The sequence below is a fragment of the Mesoplodon mirus genome (assembly GCF_964341445.2).
Source record: "Mesoplodon mirus genome assembly, chromosome: 19".
NCBI lineage: Eukaryota > Metazoa > Chordata > Mammalia > Artiodactyla > Ziphiidae > Mesoplodon > Mesoplodon mirus.
In genome coordinates this window covers 40322288-40337207 of record NC_138995.1, presented here as the reverse complement: position 1 = coordinate 40337207, position 14920 = coordinate 40322288, and the positions used below count along the sequence as shown (strand labels likewise).

General features: G+C 49.5%; 2 protein-coding genes across 2 annotated transcripts in view; one reads left to right on the top strand and one right to left on the bottom strand.

The window, feature by feature from the left end:
* Positions 1 to 14920, bottom strand: part of LOC309794320 (dynein regulatory complex subunit 4-like) — an 86153-nt gene that overhangs the window by 5931 nt on the left and 65302 nt on the right. Inside the window, exons 16-17 of the mRNA XM_082605642.1 lie at positions 11747 to 11980; positions 10142 to 10282 (exon numbers count right to left, since the gene is read on the bottom strand). The gene's annotated coding sequence lies outside the window, so the exon portion shown is untranslated. The remainder of the gene's footprint in view (positions 1 to 10141; positions 10283 to 11746; positions 11981 to 14920) is intronic.
* LOC309794762 (histone-lysine N-methyltransferase PRDM7-like) lies at positions 7430 to 14840 on the top strand (the record flags this gene model as incomplete). Its single annotated transcript, XM_082606651.1, has 6 exons — positions 7430 to 7576; positions 7786 to 8057; positions 8470 to 8537; positions 9675 to 9956; positions 13609 to 13868; positions 14677 to 14840. Exons 1-6 carry the CDS (start codon positions 7504 to 7506, stop codon positions 14838 to 14840), a joined length of 1119 nt encoding a protein of 372 aa, XP_082462777.1. The 5' UTR covers positions 7430 to 7503.

Sequence of the window (14920 nt, the reverse complement as noted above, 5' to 3'; positions counted from 1 at the left end):
GATTACTCCTAAATGCCCCTTCTACTTTGAGATTTAAAATCCTCCCAGTGTTTTTTCTAATATACTTATTATTCCATTTGTTGCGTTTAAATCTTTGACCGTATGTTGTTTATTTTGTCTCATCAGATTTTAGTTAATTACCTAGTTTTCCCCTGAATAAAGTAATACTCACCCCAAACAGTTCTTGCCCAAACTGCATTTTACAAGGAAGGGAACAGGTGGGCCTAGGAGAAAGTTCGGGAGCACGACTACAGTCCGGTGGAGCAAAGATTCTTGTTCAGGGCACTGGATGGCCACATCCACCCTAAAGACCCACCGCCCACTTGAGGCTCCAGGATTAAGACGGGCTGCCTGACGGCGGGCGGAAAAGACAATCATTGAAAACCGCCAAGCTGCGCCTGCGCGCTGGAGGCTTCCTTTCAGACATGCGCGGGACCCAGAGCAGCCAATCCCCGAGCGGTGGGGCGGGACCTTCTGCGCGCTCCGCACCCTCCCGGCCGCCTATTGGCGGGACCGCTTCAGTCGCAGCACCGATTGGTGGCTTGTGCCTGACGGGGCTTTACCAACCGCCTCCGCACCCTTCGCTTCGCCTCACCTCAGGAGGACGCGAAGCTGTTGGAGGTGGAACGAGCGCCGGGCCGGGGTGGGCTACGCGAGGGAACAGCGGGGAGACTGACAGGAACACGCCCTGCGAAACCCTTATAAACCCTCAGCCCGAGGCCTTCAAATTCCAGGCTAGGAGGCCCCAGATTCCCTCACCCTGAGGGGCTCAAAATCCCATCAGCTCGGAGGGACCCCGGGTCCTAACCTGAGGGACCTCACATCTCCTCAGCTTCAGGGACCCAAAGTCCCTTCACCCACAGAAATACAAAATCCCCTAATGCTTTGACACCCCCAAATACCTGGAGTAACCCCTAGAGGTTAGGCGCCCTAAAAATAGCACCCGCAGAGAGACCACATTTCCCTAACCTCAGAGGCACCGACTACCCTCAGCGCGGGAACTCTTAACCGCTTCAGCCTCAAAGACCCCAGCTACCCTCAGTGTGGGAGAACCTAAAGCCCCTTAATGAGAGACCCCCGATTTCCTCAGGCTCAAAGGTGCCAAGTTCTCTCAGCCTGCGCCTCCTACATCCCTTTAGCCAAAAGACGCCAAATACCATCAGCCTAAGGGACCCCGAATCCCCTCGGGTCTGAGGAGCCCCAATTCCCTCAGCCGGAGTGACCCAAATCTCCTCAGGCTGAGCGATCTGTCCCTTAGACATAGAAGGCATGTTATGCCCAAATTTTTCTGGAGTCCCCAGGTGGAGATCCCCAAAACCCTTCTTGGAGAAATAGTCCCTGTCCCTCGCTGGAACAGAGCCCTTCTTGTCAAGCTGACCCCAGTCCAGCAGTCCGGGGCTCCCAGGTCTCCTTGGGACTCCCTCAGACACCCACAGACTCAGCCCTCCCAGCGCCTTTCCTCCGAGGGGCCGAGTTGCAGGGGGACCAAAGAAACCGAATCTAGTTCACATTAGGCTGGGCTGTCGTGGCTGCTGAGGATCCGTCCACCCCTTCAATACCCTCCACATCCTCTACTCCTTGCTGGGGTCCTCACACCTTCCTGCTCGGGATGCCCCAGCCGAGGAACACAGACCTGGCTCTGGGCAGGGGCCTGGGCTACCTCAGCACCTTCTCCTTCCACAGGCACCTTGGCCTTGAGGCGGTCCCAGGACCATGAGCACCGACAGGTGGCCGGAGGAGAGCACTGAGGGAGATGCTGGGAGAACAGAGTGGAAGCCCACGGTGAGCGGTGGAGGAGGCAAAGCCGGGCTCTAAGCCGGCTCTACAGGAGGGACAGGGAGCTGGTCCCTGGAGGACCACAGACTCCTGGCCTGCACCGCTGGGTGACCTTCTCTGTGAAGGTACACAGGATGGGGGTCCCTGGTCCTGTCTAAGATGGTGGGGCGGGGTGGGGGGTGGGGACAGGACACTGTAGCATCGTCAACTGCTCTGTGTCCAGGGAGAGTTAGGAAAATGCTCAGTGTTTGCGCAGTTAAGCAGGACACAGTCAGGAAGGACAGTCTTCGTCCTTGTCTCTCACAGAGACCACCCAGCGGCATCAGGCTACACCCTGCACAAGGTGAAGGAGAGGGCCCAGCTCTAAGTTCTGACTTAGATTAGTAAGTCACTGATGAAATCTATTATTTTCTCTAGGCCAAAGATGCTTTCAAAGACATTTCCACATACTTCTCCAAGGAAGAATGGACAGAGATGGGAGAATGGGAAAAAATCCGATATAGGAATGTGAAAAAGAACTATGAAGCACTGATTACTATAGGTAACAGGAAATGCTGGGTGCCTGTGAGCCTGGGAAATGGGAACCAGGTCTTCGGTCTCAGTGTTAGCTTGGCTCTCTCTTAGGTGGCTTCATCTGCTCACAGTTCCCTTCTGTGTGGAGACTAACCTGCAGGAAATTTGTGTTCTTTTGTATTCAGTGTGGGCCTGGCCCTGGCAATGCAGAGCTCACCTCTTGCCTTGTTCTAGACTCTCCCAGCCCATCCTACCGAGTCACACTGACTTTGTGGCACTTTCCATTGCCTCTGGGCTTTGTTCCTCCTTCCAGCTCTTCCCTTTTGGAACAAAGATTTTGCTTCTTTCCAGGTCTCAGAGCCCCTTGGCCAGCTTTCATGTGTCACTGCAGGCAGGCCATCAAACCCCAGGTGGATGACCCTGAGGATTCTGATGAAGAATGGACTCCAAGGCAGCAAGGTGAGGGGCCAGGAAGATTTAGAGGTGTCTTCCTGAAACCAACCTGGGTTTAGGTCTCAGCTGCATCTCAGGCATTAGCAAAAAAACCCCCATAATTTTTCACCAAACAAGCAAGATGCAAAACAGAATATTATACAGTAAAAGACTATCCATATAAAGTTTTTAAATATGTAAAATAATTAGCCTCCCCTTCTCTGCCATCCGATGTGCGGTTGACTCTGCCCCTCACCATGTCTTCTCACAAGACTCACGATCAAGCGATTCCTGGGCAAGAAACAAAAGGAGAATCGTCCCATTCCCCAGTGGACTCAAATGAAAACTGGTGGGCTTCCCTGGTAGCGCAGTGGTTGAGAGTCCGCCTGCCGATGCAGGGGACACGGGTTCATGCCCCGGTCCGGGAAGTTCCCACGTGCCGCGGAGCAGCTGGGCCCGTGAGCCATGGCCGCTGAGCCTGCGCGTCCGGAGCCTGTGCTCCACAACGGGAGAGTCCACAACAGTGAGAGGCCCGCGTACCGCAAAAAAAAAAAAAAAAAAAAAAAAAAAAAAGGAAACTGGTAATAAAACCAGGTACAACTCCAAGAGAAGACACTGGAGAAGCAGCAAGCTGGGTCTATAAGGAGCCACACATGAGGTGGCACATGTATTTATGCTGTGGAACGTCACTTGCATCTTACCATATCACTCTGAAAACATCACTACTATCTGGACAAATGCATCCATTTGTTTCATTGGGAAAAAAATGATTTTTCTCCTTGTGTCAGTGTTTCTGCATTAGTGCTTTGGTTCAGTAATAAATATGAGAACTTTTGTTGGAAAAAAAATATATATATATTGTTTATAGGTACATTAAAAGGCCGTAAATGTATAAAAATTTGAATGTGAATAAGAAGTACCAAATTCATCACCAAAGGAGTAAGTGCTGGCAGGTGGCTTCACTGTGTCTTGGTTAGTTTTTTGTTTGTTTTTATTTTGTTTTTGAATTTTGAAATAGAAATTAAAAGACCCGCAGTGGTTGTGGCAGAATGGTGACATAATACTGAATGGAGGTGGATGTATAGGTTTTCCAGTATAATTCTCAATAGTTTTCTTTTTTTTTTTTTTTTTGGCTGTGTTGGGTCTTCGTTGTTGCATGTGGGGTTTCTCTAATTGCGGCGAGCGGGGGCTACTCTTCTTTGCAGTGCATGGGCTCCTCGTTGCAGTGGCTTCTCTCTTGTTGTGGAACACGGGCTCTAGGTGCGCAGGCTTTGGTAGTTTCAGCACGCGGGCTCAGTAGTTGCAGCATGCGGGCTCAGTAGTTGTGGTGCACGGGCTTAGTTGCTGCACGGCATGTGGGATCTTCCCAGACCAGGGCTCGAACCCATGTCCCCTGAATTGGCAGGTGGATTCTTAACCACTGCGCCACCAGGGAAGTCCCAAGTGCATAGGAAGATTTTTGAGTGTTGACTTTGTATCCTGCAACTTTGCTAAATTCTTTTATTAGTTCTAACAGTGTTTTCTGTGGAATTTTAAAGATTTTCTACGCATGAAATCATGTCATCTGTGAACAAACCTAATTTTACTTCTTTCTTTCCAAATTGGAAGCCTTTTGATTCCTTTTCTTATCTAATACCCTGGCTAGAACTTCTAGTACTATGTTGAATAGAAGTGGTGAGAGTGGGCATCCTTGCCTTTTTTCTTGATCTTAGAAGAGATCACTTTTTCCACCAATGAGTATGTTAGAGGTGGACTCTTCATATATGACCTTTATTATATTGAGGTAATTTCCTTCTATTCCTACTTTGTTGAGTATTTTTGTCATGAAGTAAATTTATTAGATACTTTATGAACATAGGATGAAGCACAGATGAGGTTTTGTCTATTTTTTTTTTAATTTTAAGAAAACTATGTGATGCTCCCAGTGGAAGCATAGGCGTTGATGATACAGAAATCATTTTCCATCCCCCCCTTTGGTAATCCTTGTACTTGTCACTCTCTGGTTCAGAATTCTGTGTCCTTAATTCAGATGCCCAGAGTTTGGAAACATTTACCAACCAAAAGACTGATTTCTCATCATCTTTTAGTTAAACCTTCTTGGGTGGCCTTCAGAGTGGAGCACAGTAAACACCAGAAGGTAAGTATTTCCCAAATCCTGTTGACAAGAAAACCTTCCTCATGGATCCAATCAAAGGTAAGAATAGGAGAATACACAGAGTATCCTAGAAACTGCTGCTTCCTTTCATGGTTCTTTAGCACAATGTCTGATATCATCATCATTTTTATAGTTAATAAGAATAGCAACAATAGTAGGTTGTTCTATTTTCACATTATTTTCATAATATTTCAGACTCTATTTTAAGCATTTTACATGAATAAACTCACTTTAAACCTTAAAACAATCCTGTAGTGCCTATAGGTAGTGTAACTATCACCATTTATATTGAATAGATCAAGAAACTGAGGTAAAGAAATGTTTGATTATATGCCTGAGATCACAGTATCACTGGTAGTGCAATCTCATCCAAAGCTCCTTCTCTAAAACACTTACAAGCTGAGTAGAACTTCCATAGTTTTATAAAGTTTACAGTGTCTTATTCATACATCTTTATATCATTCATCTGATGGATGATTTCAACCTCAGTTCTTTTCTGCTACGCCAAAGTGAGTGACATGCTAAGACCATCTGACTAAGGGAACCTTACAGATCTGTAGGCAATTTGTAGAGTGGATTGTCCGAGACGAAGAAGGAGATGGATCCCCAACCTCAGAGCCTCCTCCTACTCTAATAAGAGGAAGCATCTCCCAGCCCTGACTAGCTTCAAGTTTGATAATTGAAAAATGACAAATAAGAAAATAACTTAAGGACTTCATATAGGTTACTCGCGTTTCAACAGAAACTCATCCCTCTGGAACTGATTTCAAATGCTCATTCTTGCAGGAGGAAGTAACAGCTCCTTCCTCTGAGCTCTAATTAGGCAACTCTCGTGTTTGGAATCATTTGTTTAGCCTGCCCCTGCGTTGCAAGCTTTGAGAGCCTGGTCCATACCCGTTTCTTCACAGAAGTCCCAGGCCCAGCTCAAGGCCCCCTGAGGGCCCCCTGGATGTTTTCTGAATGAGTGACTCCACATTTAAACATTCACCTAGAAGTAAGAGGGTCAGGGAGTGCTGAAGATAGTATCTGTGAGCTAGATTTCAAATAGGCAGACAGTTGAGGGGGTGAATTGATAGCAGGGCTGGACTCTCACATTCACACTGTATTAAATATCAATAGCTCACAAAACAACTTGGTGAACGTTATTAAATTTCATGTCCACTGTAACGTTAAGAATTAGCATGTATACCAATTTATGGATCAGGAAACTGAGAACTAGCTAGTCGTACAGCCTCATTCAAGCAGAATCGATGGGAACCAGCTACTCTCATTCCAAACATTCTCTCTAGGATATGGCCACCTGCAGCTTTCAGCATCATTTTCTTTGGTGTCTAAATATGTTTCTGCCATACCATTTCTTTCTTCTCTTCCCAGTCTCACTGCTCTGTCACCTCATTTTCCAGAAGTGTTTTGTCCCCTCTGTACTTTTCCACATTTCCTCGTCCATCAGAGGTCCACTAATTAATAGAAGACCCCCTCTTTTTTTTTTCTATAAGCCCTTACCCCTCGGCTTCTTTCCCAGACTTTGTTGATTCTTCCCAATTATTCTCCCTGCCTCGCTCTCACTTTTACGGAGAAATTTGAAAGTTGAAGGGAAGGAACCTTAAGATATGGGTTCTAGTCTTGATTCACTACCCACTTAGGCCCTTTATTTACGCTCTAGTGTTCAGACTCCACCCGCCCCGGGTATTTCCAAGGGTTGTTGAAGTATTAACTAAAGTCATGCATGTGAAAACACGTCATAAGCCCTAAAGAACTAAAGAAATGCATGTTGTCTTTTACTGTGTGACTCTCCCGTTGAAGGCAGTGCCCCCGGTGCCATTAAGTAATGAATCTAGTTTGAAGAAATTGCCAGGAGCAGCGCAACTGCAGAAGGCAAGTGGCCCTGCACAGGCCCAGAGACCAGCGCCCCCTCCCGGAGCAGCAAGCACCTCTGCACGGCACACTAGACAAAAGCTGGGTAAGAGAAAATAACTTGGGGTTTTAGTCCCTCTAATTTTTCTAGAAAGGCTGATTAGTATGGCCTAGGTGTGTGGGGTGGACTTGGGGTAGGCGTGAGTTTAGGCTGGACTGATCTGAGACCTGAAGTTAGCACTGGGGCCTTGGGAAAATCTTACATGTTTTCTGAGGTCCTGATTGCTAATCTCTAAAGTGAACATAAGGATACATAACTCGTATAGTGTTTGAAAGCATTAAATTGAATATAAAAGTACTGACACATACACGTTGTTCAAAAATCCATCTGTGATAATAGGGGCCATGCTTTCTTAGTTAAGGCCTCTGCTCAATGCCTAACATGTAATGTGCCTTAACAAATATTTTCTGAATGAGTAAATGTGTCAATGAACCATTTTCTAAGTAGAAAGGTTGGGAAGTTAAACCTAATAATGGGAAGAACAGGAAGCTAGCATTGAACTGGGAGTCTGTAGTCAGTGTGGAGCCTCGGTCCCTCTGAACCAGTAGTTAAAGGGGGAAAAACCAAAGTGTACAGAAGGACAGGCGATAATCTGATGGGAGGGTATTTCACATTTTCTGATAAAATAGGGACCAACACTCCAGACCCCACCAACCTTGCTTACCTACTCTTCTGCAACTTAGAACGCAGAACAAAGCAGATTGAAGTGAAGATGTATAGCCTACGAGAAAGAAAGGTCCACGTGTACCAAGAGGTCAGCGAGCCCCAGGACAACGACTACCTCTGTGAGTGACCTCACTGGCCCAGTACAGAGAAGGCTGTTATGTCTTGCTACAATAATCTCACCTTAGCATTTGGTCCCCAAATCATCCCCTTTGTCTAGTGACTTGGGGTACAGGATTGAGGCCAAATGACATGAGCGCCCTGGTTCTCTCTGAAGGTCTTTACGACCAGGAACACGCACTTCCCTAATCCCTGCTGCTCTCGCCTCCAGATTGTGAGAAGTGTCAGAACTTCTTCATTGACAGCTGTGCTGCTCACGGGGCCCCTACATTTGTAAAGGACAGTGCAGTGGAGAAGGGGCATCCCAACCGCTCAGCCCTCGCTCTGCCCCCTGGATTAAGTATCAGACCATCAGGCATCCCTGAGGCTGGGCTTGGAGTATGGAACGAAGCATCCGATCTGCCGTTGGGTCTGCACTTTGGCCCCTATGAGGGCCGGATCACAGAAGATGAAGAGGCCGCCAACAGTGGATACTCCTGGCTGGTGAGAAACACCTACCTCTTCCCCTGTCCTCTGGCCTCCACATCCCTTCTGTGGGTGGGGGGGCCTCACCTTCAACACGCTAGGATGTGGATGGGGACCACACGGTTAGCTCTGTGTACTGACTGCGCTTTGCATGAACACGGAACTTCAACTTAAAGATCAGAGGCCAGGTGGGAGCACGGTGGTACAGGCACAAAGAAGCAGCTCCTCCCGTGTGGGGCCCTCGACCTGAGCGGACAAATAGACTCAGACGTGAGGATGGTGATTAAGGAGCTTATTGTGTGCTCACGATTGGCAGTTGCATCCATGAGGCTGAAGAGCACTGATGACAGCAGAGTGAAATAATTCTTCTATTACCTCCCACCAAAAAAAAAAAAAAAAAAAGCCTTTAACTTCTTTTTCTGACACTCAGATCACCAAAGGGAGAAATTGCTACGAGTATGTGGATGGAAAGGACAAGTCCTGGGCCAACTGGATGAGGTAAGTCCAGTAGGTTTCCAGGTTCCAGAGAGGACAGTCATCTCTCTCTAGCCCATGTCCCTTTCCTTCTCAGGCTGCCCCCCTCAATGGTTTTTACATCTTCTGTCCCTCTTTTTTCTCCATACAATGCTCTTTCATTTCAAGAGATGTCAGAAAATAGGAAATAAAAATATAGTATGTGTCCTCAAAATACGTCTCTGTGCTCAAGAAAATTGGGGTACTTGAAAACAACTTGAGGAGTCTAGATTCACCAGGAACACTTCTTTACCTAATTAATACTTATCAAGCACTTACTATTATGCCCCAGTTTAGAAAACGGAGTCCATAACTTAAACAGATCACATAACCCATGTCCTTACGGAGGACACACTGCAGACAGACATTAAGCAATTGACTTTAGGAATATTTAATCATAATTTTCCTATTTTTCAAGAAGTGCACAGCACCAGCATAACCTGACGTGAGGGACCTTTAGTCTGTGAGGGCGGCCACCTTCCCAGCCTTGGTTCCAATGAGAACTGGGTTCTGAAGCCAGGGAACAAATGGACTGCAGGATGGTTGTGAGCAGCCCCTTTCTCTAAGGTCCCCTCCTTTCATCAGGGGAGGCAGAAAATGAATAAACTACTATTGTTCTGTGTTTCGAGCTAAGTCAGAGAGCTCTCTCCAAGTTTCTACAGGGGGAGGCAAGTGAATGGGGGGCCCTGGATACACGTGGGGAGACTGGAGACAGGCCTCTCGAGAGAACGTAGGCTGGGGCTGAGTGCTGAGGGATGTGTGCTAAACTAGAAGCACCAAGTCCTGCGGAATAAAAACAGAACTTCATTGAGAGTTTAGAGAAGCCAGAGGTCACCGGTTTTATGGCCAGTCCAGGTGGAGACAGGTCTGGAATTGGGCTTTGGAAAACAGATAATTACATAAGGAGAGAAAAGCAATCCGGCCTGGATGAGCACAGGCAACAGCATCTGGAGATAGGGATTCACAGGACAAGGTCGAAGGTGTGAACAGCAGGTTCCCGAGCAGGAGCAGCGGCCGCTGGGGACAGCACCAGGCCGCGAAGGCAAGGAACTGGCTCGGGTCTGACAGGTGGAGGGAACTCATCGCCTGCGCTTTCTTTCCCTTTCTCGGCCCCAACCCCAGGTATGTGAACTGTGCCCAGGATGAGGAGGAGCAGAACCTGGTGGCCTTCCAGTATCACAGGCAGATCTTCTACCGAACCTGCCGGGTGGTCAGGCCGGGCTGTGAACTGCTGGTCTTGTACGGGGACGAGTACAGCCAGGAGCTCGGCATCCAGTGGGGCAGCGGGTGGAAGAGCCAGCTCGCGACGGCGGGCAGAGGTGGGCGCCACTACTCTTTCAACGCAAAGCAAGAAGCACTCCTGGGGAGCTTTCATGGTCCGGCTGTTGATCAGAGTAAACTCCAGTCTGGAGTCAGTAAAATTTCAATTAAGATGCTTCAGAAATTGATCCATAAGCCTTTGACTCTTACAGAAATTTTTTATATTAAAATTTTTTCTTCTAATTTTTTTAATCCCTCATGCAAAAAATATATAACATCATATAGGGCTGAAAGGCTTAGAGGAAAAAAACAAGTTTTCGAGCACCTACCAGCTCTGTCACCTTTAGCCGTTTCTTCTTAATCTCCTCCATGTTTCTAGATGATATGTGTACACGTTGATTTGCATTCAGTCACCATTTCGGTTCATTGTCACACGAGTTCATACACTGTGTCAGACAGGGCTCCACGAACTGGAAATAGAGATTGAACAGGACGGTCAGAATCACTGCCCTAGAGCAGCACGTGCCTCATACCTGACAGCAATTAGTGCTTTGAGGAAAAGTAGCCCAGAAAAAGCGCCTTGGATCAATGTGAGCGGAGGGGTGGGGTGTGGCACTCTCCAGAGACAGCATTTGTGGGCAAAGTGTTCCAGGCAGGGGAACGGCCAGTGCCGCAGCACCAGGGCAGGAAAGAGAGGCCATGCAGGTGGTCAGAGAAGGAAGCACAGAGGGAGAGGAAGCAGGCTGGACAGAACACGGAGGCCTCAGGGCCTGTGCTCCACGCACAGACATGGGGGTCCCACTGGGTGACGTGAAACCACGCGGTTTTCAGCTGCAGGGGGCATGTTCTCTGCTCTAAGGTGATGCTTTGGCCCATTTTTTCAAAAGAGACAGCAGTGGGGAATCCGCTCAGAGGTCAGTTCATCTCCAGGTGAGAGGGGAGAGTGGACTGGCTGAAGAAGGGCAGGAGCTGGGGTGTATTTTTTTTTTTTTTTTCTTTTTGCGGTATGCGGGCCTCTCACTGTTGTGGCCTCTCCCGTTGCGGAGCACAGGCTCCGGACGCGCAGGCCCAGCGGCCATGGCTCACGGGCCCAGCCGCTCCGCGGCATATGGGATCCTCCCAGACCAGGGCACGAACCCGTATCCCCTGCATCGGCAGGCGGACTCTCAACCACTGCGCCACCAGGGAGGCCCTGGGGTGTATTTTTAAACAGGACTTCCTACTGCATTTTAAACGGACTAAGCCTGACTGAAATCGATGAGGTGTGAATATTCGTGAGGCTTTCTGAGGAAGGGCGTACTTTCATTTTCCGCTTTATGGAAAACTGAGAGAGAAGCAATTCATGACCTAATTGGGGCATCAGGAGCCAGAGTCCTTTAGTCAGTGGGACCTGGACCACTCGGTCTTGTCCAATCTGAATCCCACGTACTCACAGAGATTCAGACACAATGGCTGCTCAACTAATATGTCCTGTGAATGAGGAGCTCTAACCACTTCCCCACCCTGCCTTCCACATCTGGAGATCTCCAGGATGAGTGCCCCTAACTTAATAAATTCCTTCCCCTTGTAGGAAGTCACTTGGGGTGATTCCACCTGTCATCAAGAGTGTTCTCTCCCAACAGGATAAAATACCTGTGGCCCCTCTGTCACAAAGTGATATAGGACTTTTCAGATACTCGTATGTGGGCAAAGGTTACTGCAGTTCCACCTCCTATAAGGAGTGACGCTGCCTCTGATGCTACTTGAAGGTCCCTAGTCAGGGCCACAGGTAGAAAAGGCCCTTGATACGGGCTTTCTGGATTTCTGAAGAAGACAGTGAGTAAAAATGGAATGGAAAAGTAGACTGTAAAGGCACACTTGCTGGGAGACAGAGCTTGCGCTGTCAATACTGAGATGATTAGTGGTTCAGGCCTTACCGGAGACAAACCATCTACCTGACCACAAGCTTCCTCTTTCAGCAGACCCAAAGCCCAAGATCCATCTGTGTGGCTCCTGCTCTCTGGCCTTCTCCAGTCAGAAAATCCTCAGCCAACACGTGGAACACAGTCACCCGTCTCAGGTCCTCCCGAGAACATCTGCAAGAGACCGCGTCCAACCACAGGATCCCTGCCCAGACTATCAAAATCGGCAGCAGCAATATTCTGATCCACACAGCTGGAGTGACAAACCTGAAGGTCAAGAGGTCAAGGAAAGGTCCAAACCTTTGCTGAAAAGGATAAGGCTGAGGAGGATTTCAAGGGCCTTTTCCTACTCTCCCAAAGGACAAATGGGGAGCTCTAGGGCACATGAGAGAATGATGGAGGCAGGGCCCAGCACAGGCCAGAAAGTGAATCCAGAGGACACAGGCAAATTACTTATGGGGGCAGGAGTATCAAGAGTTGTAAAAGTCAAGTACAGAGGCTGTGGGCAAGGCTCCAAGGATAGGTCTAGTCTCACCCAGCACCAGAGGACACACACAGGGGAGAAGCCCTATGTTTGCGGGGAGTGTGGGCGACACTTCAGTCAAAAGTCAAATCTCATCAGACACCAGAGGACACACACAGGGGAGAAGCCCTATGTTTGCGGGGAGTGTGGGCGACACTTCAGTCAAAAGTCAAATCTCATCGGACACCAGAGGACACACACAGGGGAGAAGCCCTATGTTTGTGGGGAGTGTGGGCAAGACTTCAGTCGTAAGTCACATCTCATCGGACACCAGAGGACACACACAGGGGAGAAGCCCTATGTTTGCGGGGAGTGTGGGCGAGACTTCAGTCGTAAGTCACATCTCATCAGACACCAGAGGACACACACAGGGGAGAAGCCCTATGTTTGCAGGGAGTGTGGGCGACACTTCAGTCAAAAGTCACATCTCATTGGACACCAGAGGACACACACAGGGGAGAAGCCCTATGTTTGCAGGGAGTGTGGGCGAGACTTCAGTCGTAAGTCACATCTCATCAGACACCAGAGGACACACACAGGGGAGAAGCCCTATGTTTGTGGGGAGGGTGAGGGAGTCATTACCAATAAACCACATCTTAACCACGGGAGGATAAATGTAGCCACCGCATACCTCAGCTCTGAGGGAGCTTCAAAGGAAGTCTATGACCCCTTACATTCCCTAAGAGTGTGATGAGCACAGAAATAACTGGTTAAATAGATCCTCTGCTTTCATTATAAGAGAGAAGGTAGATAAACAGCAGAGAGTTTCTTAATTGCCCTGGAGATGTTCATACCAATCCCCTTCATGGTTTTTTGGACTCCTGTTTTAATAAATTTTGTCTCCATACAAATCTGAAGCCCAGACTGTGTACCTCATTCCCCCCTTATCACTGAAAGCAGTGGGGTCCAAGAGGGCCACAGAGAGCTCATACTCGCAGCCCCAGTCTCCACAGGAACTGAACCCCTGGAAGGGCATTCTACCTTGGCCTCTCCTCGTTCTTCTCTGGTTTCCTCTGACTTCTGTAGCCTCAAAGGTGAAGGCCTCGTACATGAATGTGTGCATGCCTGTGTGCCTGGCTCAATCTGGGGTATCTGGTCTCCCTCGCTCTCTCTTTGCTGTCCCCTCAGGGTCAGCACAGCATGTGGACTCCAGATCCAACCATAGTGGGTCAATTCTCAGCTCTGCCCTCACCAGCTGTGTGACCTAGGGCAAAGTGCTCAACCTCTCTGTGCCTCTTTTCTAATCTATAAAATGGGATGGGAGCGCCAGTCTTTTGGTTTGATAGATAAGCACAGGCAGAATCTGGCACAGAGGCTGGCTGAGAGTGCAAGCCCCGCCCTTTGTTATTCTCTCCCTGCCCACGTCTTCCAGGTCTTTAGAGCTGGACAAAGAAGGGGCCACTCAGGCACTGGTCAGACACAGCTGCTTCACCTGCAGACTCGGCTGCCCTGACGAGGAGGTGAGAGGTCAGGATGCTCAGTGCGGGCAACCTCCCTTCCCACTGCTGCCCTTCCCGCTGAGCCTGGGCAGCCCCGGAGGCCCTGCACACACAGTCACCTGGGAAAGGCAGCCTTCGCCCACACCTTCTGAGAACGGAGTATGGAGCTGCTCCTGCAGGAACCGGGCCACCCGTGAGTCTCGGAACCTCTCCTGCCCCCCTGCACACAGTGTACTCGAAGCCCACACCGCAGCTTCTCTAACGCACGTGCCGTGTACCTGGGCCTGTGTGCTTCAGTGCAACGGTGTCGCCACCTTGAAATTCTTAACTGTTGAATATTTTATCCTTCAACTCACTTTTTCTAAGAGAAGTCTGGTGGAGAATGGGGCACGCTGTGAGCAGAGCCGAAGGGGGGAGCCCAGACCCCATGACTGCGAACAACGGCCCTTAGTCCCCCTCCCCATGCAGGCTTGTGAAGCATCTCTATGTGAACCATGTGCATGTCAATAACAAACATCCACTATTATTCTCTCCTTTCTTTCATGCTTTTTTAAGGGAACATGTGTGTCTGTGGCTTTGTTTCCCTATGGGAAGAGAAGCACCATAAACTTTCCATCTTCTGCGGCTCTCAGCAGGCGCCACGGCAGGGATGGAGTTGGGGGTGATGCCGGCAGAGGGGCTTCGACTGAAATACTGTGGGGGAGGGGCCCCAGAAACTTCCAGGGGCTTCTCACCTGCACCTCCCACCAGAGGTGGCCCTAGAATCCCCTGCAAGGCTGAGCAGTTCAAGGCCTGCCCCCTCCCCTCCCCTCCCCTCTGGCAACAAACCTCACTCCTGGTGAGGCCGCCAGCCCCCAAGACGCCCCGAGTCCCTGGCCCCCATCATCCGCGGCCTGCACAGAAGATGGATGACCTGTGTGGTGGCGGCGATGGTGTGCGACCTCACAGTTCAGGCACAAAAAGGCACTCCGGCTTCTCACCCAGCCTCGGCTCACCTCTAGCAACGGGGCTGGCGGTTTATACACCCTGCCGCCACCGGCAGCTGCTGGCAGCCACGATCCGCGTGCTGAAGGGGGACTCGGAGGAATGTGCGCCGCCTGACACGCGCTGGGCTCAGCTGAGGCGCCTGTCCTGTCCCCGGGATGCCTGCAGGGCCTCCACCTGACACTGCGGGTGCCCTGGACGGGCACACAGGACACCAGCAGCCTCCACCACACGTGCCGCTCTGACTGCAGTGGCCCCATG